At 47.9% G+C, this 27,114-nt stretch overlaps 1 protein-coding gene across 2 annotated transcripts in view; it reads left to right on the forward strand.

The window, feature by feature from the left end:
* The window catches only part of EGFR (epidermal growth factor receptor), a 190,014-nt gene that overhangs the window by 131,995 nt on the left and 30,905 nt on the right, over positions 1–27,114 (forward strand). For both annotated transcript variants that reach the window (XM_082846492.1, XM_082846493.1), the window contains exons 4-16: positions 3,083–3,217; positions 6,728–6,796; positions 7,540–7,658; positions 8,969–9,110; positions 10,489–10,605; positions 14,052–14,178; positions 14,279–14,352; positions 15,107–15,197; positions 17,470–17,669; positions 18,683–18,815; positions 20,573–20,663; positions 22,577–22,734; positions 26,334–26,372. In XM_082846492.1, the coding sequence (XP_082702618.1) occupies positions 3,083–3,217; positions 6,728–6,796; positions 7,540–7,658; positions 8,969–9,110; positions 10,489–10,605; positions 14,052–14,178; positions 14,279–14,352; positions 15,107–15,197; positions 17,470–17,669; positions 18,683–18,815; positions 20,573–20,663; positions 22,577–22,734; positions 26,334–26,372 (1,495 nt within the window). The remainder of the gene's footprint in view (positions 1–3,082; positions 3,218–6,727; positions 6,797–7,539; positions 7,659–8,968; positions 9,111–10,488; positions 10,606–14,051; positions 14,179–14,278; positions 14,353–15,106; positions 15,198–17,469; positions 17,670–18,682; positions 18,816–20,572; positions 20,664–22,576; positions 22,735–26,333; positions 26,373–27,114) is intronic.

Consider the following 27,114-nt stretch of genomic DNA (forward strand, 5'->3'; position numbering starts at 1 on the left):
CCAGGGAATGGGGAAGCTATAAATGCAGAGAGTGACCTCGGATGGTACTCAGCAGACTTGGTGCTTTTCTGAATTCCATTCAGAGAAGACATTTATTCATCAGACACAGATGTATTTGCATGCCAGCCATGTGCAAGATACAGCAGGTGGAAATCGCTAAGAAGATAGTAGATGGTGGGGTGGGAAGGGAAGATTTAAGCCAAGTACCAGTTCTCCCTGGTTCGTGGAAAAGTATCCAGAGAGTTCGTAAAAAGTGGTAAAGGTTCTGGAAAAAAGAGTATGACCAGGTGACCGGAGCTGGAATGCTTAGGTAGTCTGCCAGTCTTACTACCTGGACCTCAGGTATAAGGGACATACATTAAAAAAATCAACCCTTATTTGAGACGTTTTCCAAATTAATGCTGATATCCAGAAAGCCATTTTTAAGTTAAGGATAGGGAATAAAGGTATTATAGGAGAAGTTTGAATTCTCGTGAGTAGGGCACTTGTGTGAGTTCTGTGAGAGGAAACTACAGAAGATGAAGAAAAGACGTCAAGTTGATTTTTAAAACTTGAGGGTAACAGTGATCGTGCCCTCACCATGCAGCAGGTGCAGTGCCAGCTGTGTTAAATTGGTAACTTCACTTAATGCCCACAGCCTTCCTTGAAAGCAAGTGGTAGCTCTGCCACTTTACAGATAAAGAAATGGCAAAGTAACCCTCCTGAAGTCCCACATGAGCGAAAGGACGGCCGGGGATGGCCACCCAGTCTGTGCCCCCAGAGCCCTTGCCTTCGCATCTTCCACGCAGCTCTGACGAGCTGGGGGGCCGACCCCAAATGGGGGATGAGAGCAGAGGATGCATGACAGAGTGAGGGTGCTGGGGCCGCGGTGCTGGGATGGCTGAGTGTCCAAGCCCCACGGAGCCTGACGTCTGCTGTCCAGGTTGCCTCCTGGGCTCTGCATTCAGGAGGCGGCCTTAGGGCTTCCCACACCCTCGCCTGCTGGGCGCAGCTCTGGCGCTGGGTTGTGCTGTCCGTGCTCGGTTGTGCTCCGCCTGCCTGGATGCCCATCTTGCCTCACGCTGTCTCGCGGCGACAGGCAGAGGCGGGTGGGAGCGGACTGGCGGGTTCCAGCCCCGGCTCCATTGCTCACCAGCCAGGCACCCGGGAGCGTGTTCTCTGTGTCTTCAAAAATGGGGATGGGGCTTCCCTGGTGGCGCAGTGGTTGAGAGTCCGCCTGCCGATGCAGGGGACGCGGGTTCGTGCCCCGGTCCGGGAAGACCCCACATGCCGCGGAGCGGCTGGGCCCGTGAGCCATGGCCGCTGAGCCTGCGCGTCCGGAGCCTGTGCTCCGCAACGGGAGAGGCCACAGCAGTGAGAGGCCCGCGTACCGCAAAAAAAAAATGGGGATGAACGATGGTGACAGACTTCCGAGGGTGGCTGAGAAGACTAAGTGAATTACTCCAGATAAAGCGCTGGGCAGACGTTTCTTCGCCTGGTATTATTTCCGTTGTGGGTATTGGGGTAGTAGCAATCCCGATTATTTCATGTTATTAAATAATCCTCTAATGTGGGTTACTGGACGAGAATTACACACTGTTATTGATAACTAACGCGGGCCTCTGCTCCTCGCCACGCTGCCCGCGGCTTCTGTCGGGCCCTCGGCCTCCCCGCTGGCGCTCTCCCGGCCCCTGATCTGTCGTCCCGAGGGTCCCGCTGCCCTGACGTCTCTCTTCTGCGTCTCCAGTGCTGACCTCTCATCAGTTTATCCCTTGACTCTGGCTCCCTCCTGGTGAACGTTTTCACTTGGTTGTCCTGCTGCCGTCTCTGACTTCGCATCCAAAGCTCCCTTTCCGACCCCCTAGCCTGCCTCTGTAGCCCCCGCCCCAGCCCCACCACCCCACCCTACCCCCATCCCCCCACCACCCCACCCCACCCCCACCCACCACCCCACCCCACCACACCCCCACCATACCCCACACCCCACCCCTGTCTGCCGAAGGAACCGCCCCCCTGAGCCCTCGGGGCCTGTGCTGCGGTTGTGTGTCCACTGGAGCCCGCAGCGCCCGCCCTCCCTCAGGTTCCTCCACGTGCTGCCGCCGTCAGCCTTCAGGAAATGTCATTCTTTCCATCAGCCTCAGAGAGCTTCCCAGGGAGAACCCTTCCTCTGCCACGTCCTTTGCCCGCTGTGGGATGCTGGGCATTACCTATGTATCTAGATTTGAGTTACAGTCAGAGAACCGTGGGAGGATTAGCTCAGGTCATGTGTATAGCCCAACTGGCCCCTGTTGTGAGTCGTGGTCCGCTGTGGACGTGAGGTCATTAACTGTGTCTCCCACGCATGTCGCTTCTTAGAAAGGGACCAACAGAAATCACTCATCTCCGCTGACCCCGCAGCTCTTGGGGCTGTGCTCTGTGTACACAAGTCATTCAGGAAATGTTTACGCAAATGTCATGGATAAAACACTTGTCCTGTGCTCAGGCTTGACTTTTCGTATCACCCCTGATTTTTCATGTCCTCCCAGCTCTTGCTTTGAACAGTTGAACAGGTTTACATCTTGGCATTCCCGGCGCCCGTCCCGTCTCTTCCTCACACGTACACACCCTTCTGCTGCACCTCACTCCCACCCCCTTTTCTCCAATGAAATACTGCCAAAGCCCCTCACAGCATCCCCCCTTCCACCCGCCCTTCCTGTTGCATCTGCCCTTTCACATCGTCATCACGCGGTCATTCCAGTTCTGCCCTTTCACATCATCATCACACAGTCATTCCAGTCCAGCCCAGACCAACCTCCCCGGGAACCACCGACTCACTGTACACTTGTCGTTTATGCTAAGTGACTAAAGCATTATCTTCTTTCCTCCCCATATTTCGAAATTCTGATCATTCACGGTTCAAAGACCCAGGGCAGGGGAACCCTGACTCTTCCACAGAGGAGTCCATCAGGTTATTTTCCACCGCCCCCGGTGAAGTCCCAAGGGGAGTCTCGTTTGCAGGTTGCGATCTTTTAGCAGAAGGCAAAACGTGAAGAAATGCATGCATACTTCAGGAGAATTTAGGAGAGATGGCGCATTTGTTCATGGTGGTTCCTTTCTCACGCAGAGATCCTGCAAGGCGCCGTGCGATTCAGCAACAACCCTGTCCTCTGCAACATGGACACCGTCCAGTGGAGGGACATCGTCAACGCCGACTTTCTAAGCAATATGTCGATTGAATTTCAGAGCCAGCTGAGCAGATGTAAGTGTTCCACATGACCCCTGCCCCCAGCCTGCAGCTCTTAAGGTGGGCAGAGCTGTGGAGCTGGGGTGGGGATCAGGAAAGCAGAGTTCACATTACGTTACATTCATCTAATACAAAAGTAAATATTGATAGTAAACAGATTATATGCTCACTAGAAGACAGAGGGGAAGAAAACCTGTTTTTCATGGTGACACCTCCCCTGCTGGCAGATCACCCGCCCCCACCCCCACCCCAGGACAGCTAAGCCCTCATGGGGCATTGAGAAGAGCCCGGCATGTCACCCCTGGCGAGGGGGCTTCTCACGTCTTGTGTGAGGAGACTGCCTAGGCTTTTGTGAGCTTCTGACTCGCTGCTGTGACTCAAAGTAGCGCCAGGCCCTCTGGAAGCTTTGGGGCTGAGCTCTGTCCTCCTGCTGCCGGGCCTGGGCACTCCCACATGGAGCCCCGCAGCAAAATTGGGGAGCGTACGGCGACGAGTTTGTCCATATTTAGTGCCCGTTACCTAGTCCCTGCCATTCATCAGTAAAGCAGCCCATGCAAGGGAGAGGCTGGCCAGGGCCAGGCTGCAGGTCAGGGCTGCCCCATTAGCGCTGCTGGCAGTGGGAAACTCCGAGGACTCTAAGCTCCGCTTAGCCGGCTGCCTTCCTATCTCGCTGACCTTTCGGTCTTGAAAATAAGAAGCCATCGTCGTTTCCTGTTTCTGTTTCTCTACAACTATGCAGTGGATGCATGGGTGTTTGTTTTTGCTTTTTGGGGGTTTTGGGGGGTTTTTTTGGTCTCAGAATTTGGAGATGATATGGATCTTAAAAATCAACTGGAGGGCTTCCCTGGTGGCGCAGTGGTTGAGAGTCCGCCTGCCGATGCAGGGGACGCGGGTTCGTGCCCTGGTCTGGGAGGATCCCACATGCCGCGGAGCGGCTGGGCCCGTGAGCCATGGCCGCTGAGCCTGCGCGTCCGGAGCCTGTGCTTCGCAACGGGAGAGGCCACAGCAGTGAGAGGCCCATGTACCGCAAAAAAAAAAAAATCAACTGGAGCTGCTTTGTTTTTTCTTTGATTTGATTGATTGATTATGATAAAATACCCTTAACATAAAATTTACCATCTTAATCATAATTTTTTAAAAATAAGTACCTTTTTTCCTTTTGTGTATTTTTGTGGTGAACTTTTTTTCTTTAATATTCTTTATTTTATTTATTTATCTTGGTTGTGCTGGTCTTAGTCGTGGCAGGTGGGCTCCTTAGTTGCGGCTCACTGGCTCCTTCAGTTGTGACACGTGTGCTCCTTAGTTGCGGCTCACAGGCTCCTTAGTTGTGTCATGTGAACTCTTAGTTGCAGCATGCATGTAGGATCTAGCTCTCTGACCAGGAGTAGAACCCACGTCCTCTGCGTTGGAAGGCAGGTTCTTTACCTCTGTGCCACCACGGGAGTCCCCATCTTAACCTTTTTTTTTGTTTTTTCGATACGCGGGCCTTGTTTATAATAAATTTTGAGAGCAACTTATGTATTTAAAAAGAAGAGATTGGTTAAATAAATTGTGGTTCAGCCATGCCATTAAAAATTCATGTTAGGTAGAAAGATATTTACTTTTTTTTTCAGGTTTTTCTCTTTTTTTTTTAATTTATTTGTCTATTTTTGGCTGCTTTGGGTCTTCGTTGCTGCGCACGGGCCTTCTCTAGTTGCAGCAAGCAGGGGCTACTCTTCATTGCGGTGCGCGGGCTTCTCATCGCGGTGGCTTCTCTTGTTGCGGAGCACGGGCTCTAGGCGCGCGGGCTTCGGTAGTTGTGGTGCACGGGCTTCAGTAGTTGTGGCTGTCAGTCTGTAGTGCACAGGCTCAGTAGTTGTGGCGCACGGGCTTAGTTGCTCTGTGGCATGTGGGATCTTCCCAGACCAGGGATCGAACCCATGTACCCTGCATTGGCAGGCGTATTCTTAACCTCTGCACCACCAGGGGAGTCCCAGAAGGACATTTTAAAGGCATGGAAAAATTGTCATAACGTTTTATCAGTTTTTTTTTAAGTTATAATACAGTGTGTAGTGTGATATTAATTCTTATATGTAGATATACTTATATGCCTATATTGATTACCTCTGGATAGTCTCATTTCTTCTTCTTGCTTTTTTCTATTATCTGTATTTTAAATAATGTCTAATTCTTTTTTTGTCACAGAAGGTTAAGAATAGAATCATAAGCAGACTTTGAATCCCTTGATTGGCAGATGTTTTCCTGTGTTACAGAAAGATGCCATTAGACGTTTTTACTTTAAATATTTTCTTTTATAAACATATTATATGCTTATAATAGAAATTTGGAAAATACGGTGAAGTATCAGGTAAAAACGAAAGATAACGTGACATCATTGTACAGACACAACCACTTTGAACATATCTATGTGTTACTCTGGCTCTTTCCTCTTAAGTTTCTTTCTCTCTTTCTGTCTCCATCTGTCTCTCTTCACAATGTACAACCCGCACCATCCATTTGGGGCTCGTCCTCCCATCCTTCAGGATTCTGAGAAGTACCAGCATTGCACTGATGCCTTTCACCCCTGGGAGCGATTGTAAACCTTGTCGGTCTTATTGAAGGGGTGCCCTGGTCCAACAATCACTTGGCAAATCGTCAGCTCTTCTGTTTGAAACCGAAATTCTCCCAGAGACTGAATTCTTCCTGACTGGGGGAGACTTTGGGACACATGTTAAGTCCCTTGGTTACTGTGTCTTTGCGATGGAAGTGATCTGCATGGCTGATCTCTTTCTAATAAATTTGGTGGTCAGCTCTTCTCTATGTCTGTATATAGAACACTTGGTCCTCAGACTTCTTAATGCCGATGAAAACAGAACACAACTAATGAGATTAAAACCCTTAGTAGCTGTCATTTATAGTCAATCATTTACAAAAACTGCACGAATGGATTGATCAATTACAGATATTTTCAGACAGTAACTTGCAAATTAGTAGCTGAAGTTTTAGATAATCAACCAGGTGACACAGACCGTGCACGTCCTACCCTTTGTGTGGCATCCAGGCCTCTCTCTCTTTGGCGTGGAGTCTGGGAGTATTTATTTACAGGACCCCAACTCCTGGGATCCCTGAGGATTGGACACGGCACGAATGTGGTTGGTACATACCCATCCCCCCAGATGAGGCATCCTTAACATCATTGTGGGAGATGCTGGAAAATTCTCCAAGCCTAAGCAGATTTGAAATGTGGACCCATGAGTCCATTTAAATCCCAGTTTTCATGGCCTGTGACAAGTCAATAATCGCTCTCCTCCTCAGTTTCCACAACTGAAATGTAAATAAAAGCAGTACCTGGTTCTTTTTTTTTTTCTCATGAGAGTCTTTTTTAAATCGTCTTACAAACCAACCAGTTGAACAAACAGAATAAGAAATTTGAAAGCACTTCCTTGTTTCTAGGATGTGGCTTTGCCTAGGGGCTTGAGCAGGGGCCATCAGTTTCTTGTTCCCTTTCCCTAAAATATGAATTTAACGATTACGTTTATATTTTAGGCCCAAAGTGTGATCCAGTCTGTCTTAATGGAAGCTGCTGGGGTGCAGGGAAGGAGAACTGCCAGAAACGTGAGTCGGGGAGCAGAGTTTCGCCGGCCATCTTCTCCCCTTACACTTGCCTTTGTTTTCCCTTTGAAGACTCCGAAAGCATTGTTGACTTTAAGGCCCTGTCGTAAGTCAGAGCAAGTGGGCCACCGTGTACCAGCCATTCTCTCTGAACAGTATGTTTGGCAGGTTTTCCCGGGAATGGGGGCTTGTCTGTGTTACCTGAGTCATGGCATCTCTTACGTCCTCGCCCTCTCTTGAGTACCCACTCCAGAGAAGCAAGAGTAGCTTCTTCTTCAAGGGGGTTTTTCTGCGGGAATCCTAGTTCGGGAGCGTGAACGGCCGAGGAATCTGGGGACGTGTCATCTTGCAAACTTTAAGTCTAATTGTGATGTGACTGTTACGTCCTTTTAAACACTACTTTCTGGCAGGTGTCATGCTATGTGTACATGCTTTCTGTTACCCACCCCCAAACTCAATTCTCATCGGTATCTAATTTAGCAGTCTGAAAGTCCAGAGTTGGTCTGAGTCAGTTCTCCTAAGTGATGAGAAACAAGTAGGAAAAAAAAAAAAAAAAAGTACAGTAAGAAAGATCAAGACTCCGTTGAATTTAGCAGAATGTGAATGTTGGGGAACTTAAGCCGCAGAATCACCAAATTGATCCATCTTTCATCCGCTGTTTGCAAGTGCTCTGCGAGGTCCCGGGGAAGGCATCCTCCCTCCCTCCCGAACCCTTCAGCTCACGGATGGCCTCTGCTTCTTTCCAGTGACCAAAGTCATCTGTGCCCAGCAGTGTTCCGGGCGCTGCCGCGGCAGGTCCCCCAGCGACTGCTGCCACAGCCAGTGTGCCGCCGGCTGCACGGGGCCGCGGGAGAGTGACTGCCTGGTAATACCCACCCCAGCGGCTTCTCTGGCCCGAGATTCAGAGAGCCTTCCTGTGACTGGACTGTACTGACTGACGTCTGTAGCCGCAGGGGTGACGAAGCATCTTTTAGTGTCCTGCCTTCCTTCACCACTTACTTGGTGACCTTGGGCAACTCATGTGACCTCTCCGTGCCTCGGTTTCCTTGTCTGACGGTGGTGGAGAGTAAAGTGCCTACCTGTTAAGTGCTCTAAACGGCACAGTGCGTGTGGCCTCCATACCCAGGACCTGGGCATAGAATGAGCCAAACGACGAACTGTGTGTTATGGGCCCCTAATGTCTCTTGTGGCCAGCACCCGCCTCGTCTCACTGTTTACTGCTCCACTCGATTCTCATTACAAACCTAGGGCGCTGATGCCGCAGGGACCCCTGAGATGTGTACGGAGAAGTTAAGGGGCCACACAGATCCCGAGTGGCAGGACAGCTGCGACTCCATTTGTGCCTTTCGCCCCTAAAGCCTCTGCGCTTTCCACCCCGGCTCAGAGACCTCCTGCGCGTACCCGTCCATGCCCACCCCCCACCCCCTCGCCCCCCGTGGGGTCCCGATGCCCTCGCTGTTGTACCTGTTACTGCAGAAAGCTCAAGCGAGACCTAGTGTCCCCGTGGGCCGCGGGGGCCACACATCTGGTCATGGGCGCCTTGTGAGTCCCGAGACACCAGGGCGGACGGACGGGGTCCCAGAGTCAGAGCTGAGCGAGCTCCAGACTGGGAGACTCACCTTGGATGGGATCCAAAGGAGTCTGGTTTTCAGGAACAGGGAAGCTAAAGTTCCAGAGGCTGGACAGGCCCCCCAGGCTTTGGGCTCGGCTGGTCTGGGCCGGTCCTGATGTGTGGCTGGAAGGAGACGGCCCGAGGCTGTTGGTCAGGGCCCCTCTGTGCGTGGTCTGGTCCCCTCTGCACCACACCCCCTAGTCCAGGTTCTCTGCGTTTGGCAATAAATTCTAAAATGTATCCTCAAGTGTCGTTTAGGAGGGAAACCTGACGTAAGTTAGGCCGAAGAATAATTTCACCGTAGAGTTAACTACTCTCGTGTGTGTACTCCTGCCTGGTTTTGAAAGTTAACGGAGACGTATTTTTCCCTCATCATAATCTGTAAACTCTGACAGCTGGGACAGTGGATTTAAGAAAAACCATGCTTTTAAGAGAAAGGTCTTTCTGACTCTACCGAGAGTGCTTTGCTAGACGTGTGTGCTCTGACCAAACACCCGGACGCAGAGAACCGCGGCCGCAGCTCCCCGCACGGAGTCTAACAGCCGCCGCCCCTCCCCTGACAGGTCTGCCGCAGGTTCCGGGACGGAGCCACGTGCAAGGACACATGCCCGCCACTCATGCTGTACGACCCCACCACCTACGAGATGAAAGTCAACCCGCTGGGGAAGTACAGCTTCGGCGCCACCTGTGTCAGGAAGTGTCCCCGTGAGTGCCCCTTGTGGGGACCCTTTCGTTGTCAGGCACCCCGTTACCTGTTCTGTCTCCTCCTGGCATCCCCGTGTCCCCCACTCACGTGTCCTTGGGTCCCTGTGTCCGCCTCAGCGTCAGGCAGGTGAGGGGACGGCTGCTGCTCCGACCTCAAGTCAGTTCTTGTGTCCTGAGCCCCAGCCGTGGTCGCCCAGAATATCCCATCATCTGATGGGCACAGACCCATGACCACTGGGCCATTTTCCCGTTTAGCTCTTTGCAGGTGTTTAAAAGGCCTAAGTTAGAGAGTAGTTAGAAGACCTGCCTTCTTTAGTGGTTAAACATCTGGTGAAGGTTGTGCCCTTAGGAATACTGCAGAGGGGTTTTTGCGTGTCAGTTGGCTTTGTTTAATCATTTGGGCTTGGGTTTTGCTTAGTTCAATTTGTGCTTTACAGATGACTCCGGTATTTAGGGAAATGGCAACATGAATTATTTCGTGGTAGAGGAAGTGTAGAATTGTCTCATTAAATTGTTTTAGAAACCAATCTTGATTTCCAAGAGGGAAGATGAAGGAAAAAGAAAAAAGATGTTTAAGAACAATTGTGAGGGGGAGGTTTGCCCTACCAGATCCGTGAACATGAAATTTTATCCATTTGGAACAGAAAAAAGAACACACAACTAGAATAATAAACCACCGTAAGGTAAAGGACAAGCGAAGAAAAAGTCGCCACAGTCATGACACAGACATATACTCTTGGAGAGACAGCTTAACGGGCAGCGTTTAAAGTCCACAGGAAACCACTCAGAGCCTCAGAGAACAAAAGTAGACAGTTTTCAGAAGGAAAATGACAGATGCCCAGCCAATAGGTTTGAGGATCCACTTGGGAAAGTTGCAAGGAACACATAGAGTTCCTGAAAAGTATAGACTGATATTTGTGTTAATAGGTTATTAACACAAACACGGCAGCCACGAGACAGTGACCGGCGTCGGGGCTGGTGTCGAGCGTGGGCACCGCCACCCACGGTGGCCGGAGGGGATGAGGGCAGCCCCGGGTGTGGCAGCCCCAGCGGAAGCGTGGTCTTTGTGTAGCTTCCCATTTTTTAATCAATAGTCAAGCTTCAAGCGCAAGTCCTGAAGGTAGACCCTACGGGAGCACAGGCTGCAGGGAGGGGGGGAACACGGTGACCAGAGAGCAGGCAGCACCCCGAGCAGCCCGGCACTGCGCCTGGCGGGGAGGCCCTGAGAACCCGTGAACCCCGCATCCCTCCCTGTTTGCAGCCTTTCATTCTTTGTCCTTAAAGTAAACAAAACCAGAGGATCAGCCCATCATGGAGGGTCCTGAGGCCCAGGAACACCTGGTGCCGCCTTCACCACCTTCCTTTCACTGTCCCCCAGGTAACTACGTGGTGACGGACCACGGCTCGTGCGTCCGCGCCTGCAGCTCTGACAGCCAGGAGGTGGAGGAGGACGGCGTCCGCAAGTGTAAAAAGTGCGACGGACCTTGTGGCAAAGGTGGGAAGCCGCCCAGTGCGGGCGAGGGGCTGTCTCTGCTCCCTGCCCCCAGACCTTGGGCATCACGCTCAGACGAGATGTGAGGGGATCTCCAGGCTCGGAAACGTGTCCCTTCCTTTACACTCTGCCCTGTTTCTGGGTGTCCTCAATGCCAATTTATCCCTGCTTATCCTGTACTTTATCTTTTATCGAGAAATTTTTCAAACAACACCCAGAAACGTTGCAAGAATAGTGTAATGAACACCCATGTGCCCTGCACTTAACTTTACCAATTTTCAGTAATCGCCACGTTGCTCTCCCTCTGCGTCTGTGTCTGTGTGTGTGTGTGTGTGTGTGTGTGTGTGTGTGTGTGTGTTTTCTGAGCCCAGTGACAATTACAGGTGTTATAACACTTCACCCTACATTTGCCAGCACACTTTCCTACACACGGGACATTCCCCTAAGTAACAAAAGACGGCTTCACTCTCATCTCGAGTTTAACATAGATTCAGTGCAATTCTAGTTTTCAGTTTAATTTCAACTCCCCCACTGTCCCAATACATCCTTTTTAGCTGCTTTTCGATCCAGAGTCCAGCTGAGGGCTGTGGGTTCCATGCTCTTCCTTAAATCAGAACCATTTCTCAGCCCCCTTTTCCCCGATGCTGTGCAGAGTTGAGGCCGGGTGTTTTGCAGGATGTCCCTCGTCTGGCCTGGGCATGGTTTTCCTCCAGGCGGGACTCAGGTGGGCAGGAGCATTTCCCCTCATTGCGTCCCACCAGGGGGCACAGCCATTTCATCCCGTTACCACGATGACAAATTCGATGATTTGCTTGAAGTAGCGTCAGTCAGATTTCTTGGTGGTTATAAAGGAGTGATTTCCTATTTCTATCACGTCTTCTACATTTATTAGTTGACATTCTTTTCTAAAATAGCTTTTTCAGTACCCACGTGAGGTCATTGAATCCTTTTCTTATTCAGTTTATGGTAATCCCTCCTGTCATCATTCACTTTGATGTCCAGACTGTCTCCCATGTGGCCTGTGGGAGCCTCCCCAGTTGGCACCTGAGTCCTTTGGGCACGTGGCAGGCCTAGACCACATCTTCCAGTTCCGCATCTGCACTCTTTGTACCTTGCCACCTAAACTTAGCATACCCTGGAGATCACTCCAGATAACTTCGTATGAATCTTCCTCATCCTACTTTGCAGCTGCTGGGCACTCCCCGAACCCTATCCATAATCCCCTATATCCTATCCCCTCTACCATAATTTATCCAGCCAGTCTCCCTGTATATGGTCATTTAGATTGTTTCCGCTGTTTTGCTGTTAAAAAAAAATGCCTCAATGAATAACTGCTTATCTTGAACATCTGCGTCAGAGGCCACCGTCCCTAAGAAGCATCTGTGATTTCAGCTGAAACTGATTACCACCTCTGTGCTCTTGCATTGCACGTGTGTTCTTTCACGGGGCAAACTCAGCCTCCGTGCTCCACGTCATCGAGTCCCTCCAGCCCCCCTAGGGGGTCTGTGCCATTACCATCCCCACTTTACAGACCCACGAGCTCCCAGCGGGTCTCTCTGGCCACCTGGCCTTGTAGCTCCTGTGTCGCAGGGGTGTCGGGGCCCTGAGAGATGAGTGTCCTTTGGCTCCAGGAGACCTCCCGGCAGAGGTGACATGGAAGGAAGAAAATAAGAACCTGGGGCAGTGCCTGGCACAGAGGAAGTAGAAGAGTTAAGCCCCTGAAGAGAGAGAGGGTTATACCATCAGCATCCTCAAATGGATCAATAAAATCAGAGATGATTTTTGTCTTTCTTCTGTTAGTTTTGTGTTCAACAAACACTTCGATGCTCCTGTAATCATTATGCTCTATTTTCTACCCACCCCCAGTTCATATCCTGGAGTAGTGGCCAACTCAGATCCCTTCGGGTATGGGGCGATGCCAGGAAAACAAAGTTTGGAAAATGCGTGTGTTGATGGTCTACAACTTCTCCAAATCTGATCGGTCTAGGGGTGAATGTGTAATTTATCTCCAAATTTAGGAATTCAGGTAACCCCACCATCACCATCACACCTAAACAGAGAGAGCATGGATATTCTTTCAAACATGTGGAAATCTCTTCCGAACCTGTAATTAAATGGCAAGTCCCCGTTGGCAGGCATCTGCCTCAGGGCTTGTTGTGCGGAAGCCAGCCTCACTCTGTTGTCAGCCAGAGCCTTGGAATCCTAAAACAGCCTCGCCCTCCCATTCCCACACCCACAGCGAGGCAGATGCAGTGCAAGGCGAGCCTGGAGGTCCAGGGGGGCTGATGGGACAGGCCCCACTGCCAGGTGGCAACCCAAGCAGCAGGGACTCTGGACAGAGTGGAGCAGAGGGAGACGGAGGGACCGGGGGACCTTGTCTCCAGGGAAGCCTGGGTGAGGCCAGGGGAGGACCTCACCCTCATCCTTTCATCCTCCCCTTTCAAAACCTCATTGAAAAACAATGAGATTTTCCATGATTATTCTTCAAAGTAAGATACAGTCTGAAAGAGAGGTACCAAAGATTGCACTGTGAATTCTAGAAGCAGAGCCACAACAGATAAATGGGCTTTGGAGGGAACTGGCGTTTGAGATGGAAATTCGGGAGTGAATGTAAATTCATAAATGGGCTCAGAGTGTGGAAAAAGGCATCTGAGACTGACGTCACAATAGGACACAGATCAAAGCACACGGCTTAAGTAAACGCTGTGGAAGAAAAGCAGTTTATCTGATAAGAGTTTTTCCAGTATTTCTTATGATGTAACATCAGACGGCCATTAAAAACCATGTTTGTGAATGGTTTTAATGACAGGACAAATGTTCACAGCATAATAAGTGGGAAAAAAAAAAAACAGCTCCATATCTAGTGTGACATAACCATGGAGGATAGCTAGAAGGAAATTTTCTAAAATATCATAGGTACATAGGAGAATTGCTTGTCATTTTGTTGCCCTTTATTCTGTGTTTTCAAGGTTTTCTCAGACGAATGCATCTTGCTCTTTCCATTAAAAACAAAAATATCTATGCATATTGTTTCTTTCAGTTAGAAGACCAAGCCGCAGGCCCAGTTAGGCGAGGGGAGGCGTTGAGGGTCAGTAGGGGCACGCGGGTGAGCACAGGACAGCACTGACGGCGCAGGGCACACTGTCATGGAGAGGAAGCTGGAGTCCTCAGGAGCAACTGTACTCTGGCCCAAGTGGGGAAAATGAGGAGGAGAAAGCAGGTTCCTTGAGGACAGCCATGGCGTCTCCTGTAACCACTGCAGCCCCAACCCCGCCATGGTCCCCGGGCCCTAGCAGGCCTAGCAGTGTTTGTTGAGTGAATGAATGACAGCATGGCGGCAATAGTTCCCACGGCTGCAGTTTCCTGCCTGCTCCCCTCTGCCTGTGGAACACTAGCTATTCTTAATTCAACAAATGCGAGTGAAATAAACACCTCCCTTATCTTTACAGTTTGTAACGGAATAGGAATTGGTGAGTTTAAAGATACACTTTCCATAAATGCTACAAATATTAAACACTTCAGAAATTGCACCTCGATCAGTGGAGACCTTCATATCCTGCCAGTAGCATTTAAGGGGTAAGTAAAGATTTTTAAGTTACTGATATAATATAGAACAAAACGAAATCAGCTTTGTTCACCTGCAGGTTGTTACTGATCGTCCTGTTCCTTGTTTCAGTGATTCCTTCACACGTACTCCACCTCTGGACCCAAAGGAACTGGACATTCTAAAAACTGTAAAGGAAATAACAGGTGTGTGCCGCTAACATATCATATGAACATAAACAGGAAATCAGTGTTTTATGAAGAGAACTTTTAGCAGTATTTTCTTCTCCTTTGGCATAAAAACATTTATTCTGAAATTCTACCATTCATGAGTAATCAGTTTTTCGATATTTTTCAAAAATGCAGTTTCCCCTGCACTCGAGAGGTGAGCTCTTTAAGCAAAGAGTTAGGTCATTCATGACGTGGTGCAAACATGTCTGCTCTCTCACGGCCCAGCCCAGGCCAGCCGTCCGAGGACCAGCCCAGGACGTGGTGGGTAGAGGGAGGGGGGCAGCGGCGAGCGGACAGCAGGCTCCCAGGCCTGGAGACGCACTTCACATCCTGCTCTGCCACCGGCAGGCCTGGGCCCGGGACCCGTCAGAACTCCACTTCCGACATCCCTAAAAAAGAAATAATCAGACTAAATAGCAAGGTTGTTTGGAGAATTGGAACGAAATAAGGATACCACGTCAGCCTCCTTGGGGCGCTGCAGCTCGGCACTGGCCGCTGTCGTTGAGCACGGCAGCCTGCTTGGGGTCTCGCCCTTGGAGCACAGCCTGCGGGGTGAGAGTCGGGCGGCGGCTGGTGCGCAGCGACGCATGCGTGCGTGTGCTCGGGAAGATGACGAGAAGAACGTTCACCTCTCCTGCTCATCGACACTCCTGAAAATCCTACAATAATGTCTCACACAGAATAGACATTTCTAAGTGGTGTGTGCCTGAACCTTCCTTCTGCCTTATAGGGTTTTTGCTGATTCAGGCCTGGCCTGCAAACAGGACTGGCCTCCATGCTTTTGAGAACCTGGAAATCATACGTGGCAGGACGAAGCAACAGTAAGTGGACCCCAGCCAAAGCCTGGTAGACCCTTATTTTTTGTTTTTGAAATAAGACTTACAGAGGTGCTGCAGAGACACTACAGAGAGTTCCCACACATCCTTCACCCGGCTGCCCCGATGGTGACACCCTACATCAGCATGGCACAAGAATCAAGTAAAGAAATCGGTAGTAACTGAACTGCAGACTTTCTGGGATCTCGCCAGTTTTTCCGTGAACGCCTTGTGTGTTCCGTCAGCCCACACTGCACGCGGCTGTCACGTCTCCTTGGTCCCTGCCATCGGTGACAGTTCCTTTGTCTTCCTTGTCTTTCATGGCCTTGACCCTTTTGAAAAGTATTGGTCAGGCATCTTGTAGGATAGCCAGTGTTTTCTCCTGATTCAGCTGAGGTTTTGCACTTTTGGCAAGAACAGCACTGAGGTCACACATCCTTTTCAGCAAGTCATTTCAGGGGACCTGAGAGGCTGTTTAACATGGAGTGTTTCTTTCAGGATGTCCACTTTTCCAGCTCCAAGAGTGAAACACACCCACACACCCACGTGCACACACACACACACACACACACACACACAAGCACCTTTAATGTAATAAGGGTAATGAAGAGTTTTGTGGTGAGGGGAAGTTTGGGACTTTCTTGTTCAAACCTGCCTTGGAAACCGTCTGGTTCCGAGCACTCTTTCCCATAATTGACTCCTCAGAGGGCTACACAATATTGTGCAATATTAAAGAAAGTCAGACGACAGCACATGTGAAATAAGCATCACTTTCCAAAAACCGTCGTGGCTTTGCATCGCTGATGCTAAACTGGCAGCTCATATCACTTCCCAGAAAGGCCCCTGTGCTCCGAGTTCTCAGGAATACTTCTCTTGCCCAAAGTTCATACAGAGATGAGAGATTTAGGTTAGTTTTCTTGGGTGACTAGCATATACCTCTCAGCTTAGTTTTAGGGATGTAAATAAGATAAAGATGACTTTTTTTCCTTTTCACATTTGCTGAGGAGTCCAAGGATGGACCGTCCCTCCTGGGGCAGTGTGACCCCTGGTTCTCAGCAAAGCCAAACCTGCCCTGCAGGGAAGACCTCAGCTTTGTCTCTGCTGGCTTGCCTCCCCTGGGCACAGTTTGGGGGGATTCCTGACAGCAGGGGCGCAGGTCTAATACACAGGAGCCAGGCTGTGGGAGGACAGAGGGAGGAAAGGGTGGGGAGAGAAAAAGAAACAAGGAGAAGAAGGAGTCTCCAAATTATGCTTTGCCTTCTGTCATCTCACGCCTTCATTATCACTCTCTCTACTGTACTCTCAACTGGCCCATTCCACATCCTGGTGTCCAGTGAGCTTCCTAAAAGTGCAAATCTCCTTCCTATGGTTTCCCATCATTTGCGGACAAAAACCTCCTCCGTGTGGTGTCTAAGGTGGTCCATGCTCTGGCCTCTTCCTCCCTCCCAGGCCCCCCTCCCAGGCCCCGCCCACCTCCAGCAGTAGTTCATGGTTCTCAGTGCCTGTCACGTTCTCCTGCAGGTGGTTCAGGACTTCCTTCCATTCAGTCGGAATAACTTCCACCTGGTCACTTGATGAACACGTACTGATCACCCCGTAGGATCCTAGCACAGGGTTGGGTAGCAAAGAAAATATCACAGTTCCTGCTCCCGGGGTCCTGACAATCAGGCCTCACCCCTTCCGGGAGACCCCCTCCGCAGACTTGTTTAGACCCCTACTCTTCGCCTCCGCGGTACCCCTGCTGGGTTAAAATTATCTACTCATATGATTGTGTCATCACTAGACAAAAGGTTTTTTGAGAATAGGAAACACACACTTAACCTAGAATTAGAATGAGTCACATGTTACCTCAAACGTTTGTTCAATAAATGGATGGGTGGATGGATAGATGGACGGATGGGTAGACGGATGGATGGAAAAATGAACCTGTGATCTCTTAAGTGTATTTGGATATTTGAGAACTTAGAACATGTTCTCAATTCCCAGGCAAAATTAAAATGCAGCCAATCAAATAATGACATTAAGACATTTATTCAGCCCCTGGTCTGCCACTGGGATTAGAGATACTAAACGAACAAGGAACTAGCTCCTCCCTGAACTAGCTTTAAAAAGCACTTGCAATTTGCCAAAGTTGCAGTACATACCTTCCACAACATGACTTAACAACCCGTGGAAGGCAGTTTGTGGTAAATCTAAAGTGGTACAGAAAAGCAAAGTTTTTAGCGATGCTGTGTTTTCATAATTTTTCACGACATTGTTTTTCTTCTCTCCAACTTAGTGGTCAGTTTTCTCTGGCGGTTGTTGGCCTGGATATAACGTCCTTGGGATTACGCTCCCTCAAGGAGATAAGTGATGGAGATGTGATCATTTCAGGAAACCGAAAGTTGTGCTATGCAGATACAATAAACTGGAAAAAACTCTTTGGGACCTCAAGTCAGAAAACCAAAATTACAAACAACAGGAGTGAAAAAGAGTGCAGTGAGTCACCACTTTGGTCCATTGTGGAGATGGTTCCAGCGGGTCATTTATTTTGATTTAGAACATTGAAGAACCATTCCCAAACCTTAAAATTACTTTTTACATTCATGAAGAAGCAAATTAAAAGAAATCTGTATATTCTTAACTGTGGAGTTCATCAGAATTGTTTCTAGATCATTCTCATTTCATAGGATGAACTTGCCTTGAAGTCTAGGCTATCAATTATTGGGAATTTACAGAACTAAATTTAGTATTAATGATATTGCATTTTTTAAATTTAATTTTATTTATTATACAGCAGGTTCTTATTAGTTACCTATTTTATACATATTAGTGTATACATGGCAGTTCATCCCACCATCCCGACCCACCCCTCTTCCCCCAGTTATATTGCATTTTAGCTGTGTGTTCCTCCCTGCTCATTTCATCCCCAGTGACTGTAGCTAGACACACACGTGCACGTGCACACACACACACACACGCACACTCACACACACACACCGGAATGGGATGACTGTTTCACACAGGCATTTCCAGTTCTGAGCCATAGTCAGCTTTTGAAGCGGGGCCTGCACCGGCATAGCCTGTGCTGTGAGATCCCGGCCAGCGGCAGAAGCAGACCTGAGTTCACATCCTGGCTCGAGCCCTTCCTGGCTCTGAGACCTTCATCAGTTTACGTAAATCTTTGGGCTTTGGCTTCTTCATGCATGAAATGGAGGTAATAATGATTCCCACACCGTAGTGCAGTTGAGAGAATTGGTGAGATTCTGTGTGCCTCGCACACGGCAAGGAGCCACACGCTTCCCGTGCCGTTCTGGCAGCTCTGAGTGTTTCATCCAGGTACACTCAGACCCCAGCAGGGCAAAGGGGACTTGCGGTGGGCCTCCGGAAGCCCTTTTGTGCTTGCATCACTGCTTCTTCCAGGGGGCCCAGCATGTGTTTGAGCACCTCACCCACAGGGCCCTTGGCCACTGTTCCTTGGCTGACCCGTGTGGCTCACCCTGTCTTCGCAGAGGCCATGGGCCACGTCTGTAACCCGCTGTGTTCGTCAGAGGGCTGCTGGGGCCCGAAACCCGAAGACTGCATGTCCTGCCGAAACTTCAGCCGTGGCAGGGAGTGTGTGGAGAAGTGCAACGTTCTAAAGGGGTAAGAGGCTTTGTTTTTTAATCCCTATGTTTTGATTTAAAAAAAATAAGACTTAAGATTGTTTTATAGGTTTATGGTTAATCAGTCGGATTATTTTCCTTTTCCTTTGTTTTTGTGTGATTGACAACTGTTAATCACAAAGGGAAGTGAACAAACTTTTTTCATGACTTAATCCAATCCAATTTATAGAGTCTCTCTCTATCTGGAAATATCTTATATTTTTCCTAGCTGCACAATGTTCCCAAGACAAACAGAACAGTCTTCCATGGTTCAGATGGCCAAGACCATGGCCACTGTAGCACAGCATTCCTGCTGTGTCAAAACACAGCTCCTGGTTAATTTTTGTTTATGTTCAAGACACACTGAACAGTGCAAATAACTTCGAATATACCCATGGACAAAGAAATAAACAGTTGTATAACATTTGTTGAATTTATTGCAATCAATAAAAAGTACAGTCTGTTGATTCTATAGGAATTTTGATATTGAGTAAGGCTTTGAATGACCACAAATAATGACTAAAATAAATTAATAGGAAAGTAAAATGGAAGGATAGAGACGGGCAGAGGCAATTTTTTTTTTTTAATTTAAAGAAAAAGAAATTTCATGATAGAGAAGAGCGTAGGAGTTACAGATGGCTCTAGGAAATCTTCCTTTCTGTTTCACGATCAGGGCTTGGGCTACAGCTCAGATCAGAAATATTCGGAAGCAGGATGAGAAGACCAAGTTCAATTCTGTAAGAATCTTTAGCTGATAGGCTCATTAGCCTAACAGTAATTTGCATAATTGATAGTATTGTTTCAACAAGTAAGAAATATTGGTGCAGTCCTTACAGCTGCAAACAGACACTAAGCTCTCATGTCTTCAGTGCTGACGTCTCTTTGAAGCGACAAGGTGATTAAAATAGCCACGGCGGTAGCGCCCGGGTCTGCCCATTAGAGAACCCCAGTGCCCAGCAGCACCTGTTCCACTTGCGAGGCTGGCTCCTGCAGTAGGTGTGGTAACCCAGAGAAGAAGCACAGGGAAAAAGTCCCACGGCGTATTTGGTTTAATTGATGCCGTCTGCCTGAGAGGACTCACGGACCACGTCTTTGGGTGTAAACACTCCTTGTTCACTGCCTAGTTAATTACCCGCCGTCTTAACACCTGCCACAACTACAGTGTCTTTTCAGTCAAACATCAGCTTGTCGCTTAACGTTAATCTAAGTTTGAGGAATGGTTAAAATAGTACAAGCAAAATTTTTCACGCCTGTGTTCCCTACTTGCTGTTTTTAGGAATAACCACTGAGGAAACGTTTAATAGCCGTCTGTCATTTTCCCAGGCATTAGTCTAGATACCATTTCTTTGCAGCTTAATTTAAATATCCATGAATCTGATATTGGAGGGGGTATCTTAAATCTTAAGGACTGATATCTTAAGGACTGTTTTCTTCTCTTTTTTTCCCACGTGTTGCCTTGCTTATCTAATATTGAAAAACTGCGCCTGGAGAAAAAATGTAGGGAAGATGTTTTGATTATAACGGAAGCTGATGTTTTTGTTCCAGAAGATGACCAAAGATTCCGCTGACAAGAATCAGTTTATTACATTACAGTATAGTCCTAGATTCCCGGCCATTCGACTTCTCCCTAAAACTGTTTTGACTTTCTAAGAGAGGTGATTTGTGTCATCTGAGCTCTCAGACAGGTGAACCCAGACAGCATCCTGCAGCAGGGTGTCCAGGGACGGCACTGACCAGTTTCCCGTCTTCTCCCGTCAGAGAGCCCAGGGAGTTCGTTGAAAACTCCGAGTGCGTGCAGTGCCATCCGGAATGCCTGCCCCAGGCCATGAACGTGACCTGCACGGGACACGTAAGGAGCACGTTTAATGTCACCCCACACGTCAGCCATAGCCCGCAAGGATGACCCTCGCCCCATCACCCCGTGCCTGCTGGGACGCGCATCCAGCACACTCCCTGTCCACATCTCACAGCCGTCGGGGGCTGTGACTGAGGGGACGTCAGCACATACCCTGCTGGCACGGGCATTCCCCTTCTCTGTCCAACCCCAGACGCACGTGGTGATGCCCGTCCTCACACCACAGATCAGGGTGCCCTGTGGACGGGGCACACCCACAGGCAGCCTTCAGTGTTCCTGACATCTGTCTTCATTGCTTTATTGTCTTAATCAAACATCACCAAATTCTTATTTAACATGAGTTTATCGTTATTTGAAGAGTATTTTTTTTTTTTTTTTTTTTTTTTTTGTGGTACGCGGGCCTCTCACTGTTGTGGCCCCTCCTGTCGCGGAGCACAGGCTCCGGATGCACAGGCTCAGCGGCCGTGGCTCACGGGCCCAGCCGCTCCGCGGCATGTGGGATCTTCCCGGACCGGGGCACAAACCTGTGTCCCCTGCATCGGCAGGCGGACTCTCAACCACTGTGCCACCAGGGAAGCCCTGAAGAGTATTTTTTAATCACAAAGGAAAGGTTTTCAAAATTCAGTTTCACATCTACATGTTCAGTAATAATCTTTTAGAGAGTGTGAGAATGCAGTCCCTCTCACACCCGTGTGCCCATGTTGTTAATTCTCAGTTTATTTATATGAGGAGCTCTGTTTGGATTTGAATTTCAACAGCCATATCTAAATCTAGTAACGGAAAACATTTCTCAGAAGTTCTTTAAATCAGACAAAAGACGGTAAGGCTCAGTTTTGAGGTACAGGCTGCCAAAATGGCTGGTTACAAAGGAAACCACTGGTTTTTAGGTTGGTGTTCGGTTAAATTTTCATCAGTGAAATAAAATAACTGGTGATGTTGACTGACTTAGTCATCTGATTGTTCTGGCTCTGGGAATACTCAGTCTTTGAGACATGAGAGCACTGAGCCAGCAGGCAGACCCTCCCCTACCCACGTTATTTCAGCCCTTTGTGAAGTGTGCGAACACAACCCAAACAGCCCCAGTGCATTCATTTCTGTGGGTTTTACTGACGCATTCACATTGGACCAACAGAATCAAATTTAGCATGTTGCACAGTTAATTATGCAGCCATCACTGCACTTCCATGTGCCACCTTCTCAACACTGGAGAAATGTAGGTGTGGGTTTTCTCAGCTTGGCCTTGGTGAGTCCAGCTTCCCACAGAGGCCCCCTCAACTCCAAACACGATTCACAAGGAAGTCCATCTGACTGATAAGGATATAAATATACATGTAGGCCAATCAAGAATGCTTTGACAAGGAAAGATGTCCACAGTGTATCGAGTAAAATGTAATAAAGCACATAGTACAGTTTCTCTCATGTTATATATATATATATATATATATATATATATATATGTATATAAAGTACACATTTAAAGTCAAGAAGACTTTATTCTCAGCTGTTAACAGTGGTCACATCAGGCAAGCACAGTCACAGAAGAGCTTGTCCACTTTAAGAACTTCCACGTCATTTGATTTTTTTTCATGATAAGCATTTTAAGTAAAAAGTTACTTCATTCTGGGGGTTCCCTGGTGGCGCAGTGGTTGAGAGTCCACCTGCCGATGCAGGGGACACAGGTTCGTGCCCCGGTCCGGGAAGATCCCACATGCCGCGGAGCGACTGGGCCCGTGAGCCATGGCCACTGAGCCTGCGCGTCCGGAGCCTGTGTTCTGCAACGGAAGAGGCCACACCAGTGAGAGGCCCGTGTACCGCAAAAAAAAAAAAAAAAAGTTACTTCATTCTGAAAGAGAGAGAGACATAAGTAAATGTTTGATTTATGAAACGGTTTTTCCACCTTGGTGCAGGGACCAGGCAGCTGTGTAAAGTGTGCCCACAACATCGACGGCCCTCACTGCGTCAAGACCTGCCCTGCTGGAGTCACAGGAGAAAACAGCACCCTGATCTGGAAGTTTGCAGATGCCAATCACGTGTGTCACCTGTGCCACCCCAGCTGCACCTACGGGTGAGTGCAGGAAGCTCTGGGTCTGCAAAGGAAAAGGCAGAACAGGGTGCTTCCCATCTTGCAAATTTGTAGATTGAAAATGTCTCCGGACTTTCCAGTCAGTCAAGTACAGAGGTTTGTATCTGAGTCAGTTCCTCCAGGTGTGCTGGACCCACGGCCACGGCAGCAGCAATGATACGCTCGTGGGCAGATCATGGTGCTGGCGGGAGAGCCTCTCAGCCTCTCCAGGTGTGTCTCGTGCCAGGGCCCTGTTCTGCGGTGCCAGCATGTCCCAACAAGAAGAATAAGGGACAGGGGGAACGAGAGCAGAGGTCCTGCCCCGTCCCCAAAGGTGTCTATATATATATATATAAATAATATCTTTCCAGATGACTGGGATTCCTGTGGGAATCTTTTATTGGTTTACAATTAATAGAAGATAACATTGCCTGGAATGTTGCCTAAAGGTGCTTTTTCTTTTAGCTAGTTGATTGCTAAGCTGTTAATAGAGAAATTAAAACTTTTGACTGTAATTAGTAGAAGCACTCAGAACGTATATATCTTATTTACTAACATGATAAATTTGACAATGAAATTGTCAAATCAGAATCAGAAGAAATCAGAAATCAGAAATCAAATCAGAATTGTCAAATCAGAAATCAGAAGAAGTTGTCCCATATATTTCACATTACCTTCTATCTCTCATAATCCTCAACTTTATTTGGCACCGTTACTCTTCTCTGGAGCCATCTCTTACTAGCTGTGTGGACTTGGGGAAGTGTCTTAACCTCTCTGTGCTTCACTTTCCTCACCTATAAATTAGGATAATAAGACTGCATCGCTCACAGGATTTTTGAGATCTTGAGTTAATGCATGTACTGTACTTAGAATAGTGCGTGGACCACACGAGCACTCAATCAGCGATTGCACAGATGGCGGTGCGGAGCTGGTGACGAGGTGGCAGTAACGATGGTGGCGGTTATAATGCTGGTGAAGGAGGTAACGGTGCCAGTCCTGCTGGTAGTGACGGTGGTAATTATGACCGTGACAGTGATGGTTAGTGTTCTGAAGGGGTGCAGAACCTTCCAGTTAGACTTCTAAACATCAGGAGTCTTGAAAATTTTCCGAGTATGTCCTAAGTTTTTACAAAAAAACTATTTTAACTGCATTTATATGGAAGAGCCTGGGCCTGGAGACAAGTGATTTGGGAATGACTGGTACCCTGGTCAACTTCGGTCGTTTCACCTTCCTTCTTGAGTTTCAGCCATCATGAGGGTAAATGGAAGGGCTCCATCATTCCATGACCCTGTGGTCCAAGAGTTTCAGTCCCAGGCAGCTGACTCCCCAGCTAACATGTAGGAAGCCTGGGCATTTCCTGTGTGGTTTGCATGTGACTGTCTTCTCCCTCTAATCTTAGTCTAAGCCATTGGTGTGTTGCAAGTGATCTGGAATATTTTACCAAGTTTAACACACACACACACACACACACACACACACACACATACAAACCCCACTAAAGCCAATTAATTAATTTGAGTAGGGCTAACATTTTTACAATATTTTGTACTCCCAGTCAGGAAATGATAATTTCTTCATACATTCAGATATTCTTTTTTATATTTCAGTAAAGTTTTAGTTGTGTTCTTTCATGTTCTGCCTAAACATTTTATATTTATTTTTGCTACTGTGAAGTGGACCTTGTTTTCTAGTATATCTTCTCATTTATTAGATCTATTATTTATTATATCTAATATATAAGATAGCCTTTGATTTTTTTTGGAGGAGGTGTATATTCATCTCGTATTGGTGGTCTCTACTGAACTTCCTTTGAAATTAGCGTTTTAGTTCATGGTCTTGAATTTTCCAGGAAAACAATTATATCATCTCCAGTAATGGTATCTGTATCTCTTTTCCAAAAGTTTCAGATCATATTACAAGGGCCAGAATTTCTAGAATAATATCAGATACAATGGTAGTGGACATGAGAATTTTATATCTGATGGTGGTGGAAATGGCTGTAATAAGTCACCATTAAGAACAATATTTGCTATTAGTGTGAGATTCTTATTATCTTGTTAAAGAAACAGTTATCTATTCCTACTTTTAAACTCTTTTTTTTAAATCCAGAATGAATTCTGAACTTTACCAAATACCTCCTTGGTAGGAATTTCAAGATTTTTCATATTTTTCCCTTTGGGTATACCAGCACACTGGTTATACGGACCACTCTGCAAACTCTACAAAACATAGTATAAACTGTAATTTGCTAGTTTTTCACTTAGTCTATTTTTTTCATATTCCCCAAAATAAGCAATTTCAGAGCAGATTCTCAAAAACAGAATTATACTACCTATATAAAATAAATACATTTTTCCTGTTTTTTCTATCTTTGGGAAATAAATGTGTTTCTATATGTGTGTGTGTCTGTGAGCATATAGCATTGGTAGAAAAATATATAGTTTTCCGTAATCTTGTTATTACCATCTCTATCTTCTCCCAAAGGAATTACGTACTAAAAATGGATTTAATTTTTTAAATATGGAGAAATATTGATGAGGTGAGGGGAAATAAGAAAACATTTCTTTTATTGTGTATCCGCGATGTGCACAGCATCATCAAACACATAGTCTCAACGATGACTAAGAGCGAACGCGCTGCCTTCCCCATTTGTGTTGTTAAAGAAACACTTAGAAAGGCTCTGGGGTCACCACGACTCATCAGCCAGCAGTGAGAAAGCCCAGGTTACAGGTGCATGCTTGCTTCCAGAAGCCATGCCCTTCCCACAGGGCAGGTCTGCTTACCCCAGGGAATGGGTCAGCAAACTTGAAGCAAATCCACTTTTATTTATTTTATTTATTTATTTTTTATTTTGGCTGCGTTGGGTCTTCGTTGCTGTGTGCAGACTTTCTCTAGTTGCGGTGAGCAGGGGCTACTCTTCGTTGCCGTACATGGGCTTCTCATGTTGCGGAGCACAGGCTCTAGGCGTGCAGCCTTCAGTCGTTGTGGCTCGTGGGCTCTAGAGCGCAGGCTCAGTAGTTGTGGCACACGGGCTTAGTTGCTCCGCGGCATGTGGGATCTTCCCGGACCGGGGCTCGAACCCGTGTCCCCTGCATTGGCAGGCGGATTCTAAACCACTGCACCACCAGGGAAGTCCGCAAATCCACTTTTAAACGGAACCACATTTTATAGTAAGTCGTCAGGGGATGGTTTCTTTGAAATTTTATGCCAATAAATTAAACGAAATGACACGAAATTTTGCCTATTTTAATTACATGTAACAAAAAATAATAAATCAAGTGGGAGACAAGGAATAATTTTTCTGACAAAATTAAACGATAGCATGATATGGCCTCTTTTGCTTGATATTTGACAATCATTTCTGCAGAATTATGCAGGGTACCACCAGCTTTCCCAAGGACCCCTTAATCCTTTGACACTCAGGTGGTTCCCTCTTAGGGCACCTGTCCAGTCACTACCCTTGTCCATCAGCTCTTCAAATGTAAACTGGCTGAGCTCTCCCTATGAGCGTCTCCCTTGTCCATAGCTTCTTGCTAGAAACCCCATAGGTTTCTAAAGAAGTAAAATGATCGAAATGTGTATTTCTCTTTCAATTCTTACAGCTGTGCTGGGCCCGGTTCTGAAGGCTGTGCAGTGAGTGGGTAAGTGTGACACTGTACGCGATAACCTGATCAGAAATAACCAAGAGCGCTATGGGCGAGGGTAGTGCTTTCCCTCTTTTCCGACGGCCCTCTGCCTTGGCTGGTTCTCACTTCACCCTGGGCCAGCCTGGGCATTCCTAGCAGAGCTCACCCTGCCCACGCTGCTGGCTGTGCTTTGGGGCCCGCGGGGAGGGCAGGACAGGAGTGCTGGGCCCCTCCACACGGACCCAGCCTCACGGCCCAGCACTTCTACACGCAGCCCTGCTCCCTAGGTCACCAGGGTTGTTGGGTCCTTCTCCTCTTCCAGCTTCCCTCCTCTTTCCTCGCTGACCCAGTTGGCCCTACCACAAACCTGTGTTTGAATGACCCGTCTGTTCAATGACAGAGCTCCACCTTGTGAGACTTTCTCCCCTTACTTCCTTTCCTAAACACAAGACTTCCTTCAGCATTTCAGTTGTGATCCCTTTGCCGTCATTGCCTGAAATGCTGCACAGAGAAAAGCAGAATTGGGACTTCCTGTTCAGATTCATCAGGAAAGAGTGATACTACCAATTAATAATGTCTATCGAAGAATCAGAATTATACACAAGACACTGACCAGTTATCCCCAAACAGCAGCCAAACGTCCAGGAACCTCTGCCGTCTCCAGTAATGTTTACAGAATTCCTCCCCTCAATGCCAGTCAGCTCAGTCTCTTGCCGAAGAATTAGCCAAGATAACTGATCCCTCCTGCTATCAAGTG

The sequence above is a fragment of the Leucopleurus acutus genome (genome assembly GCF_964270905.1).
Source record: "Leucopleurus acutus genome assembly, chromosome: 9".
Classification (NCBI taxonomy): Eukaryota; Metazoa; Chordata; class Mammalia; order Artiodactyla; family Delphinidae; genus Leucopleurus; species Leucopleurus acutus.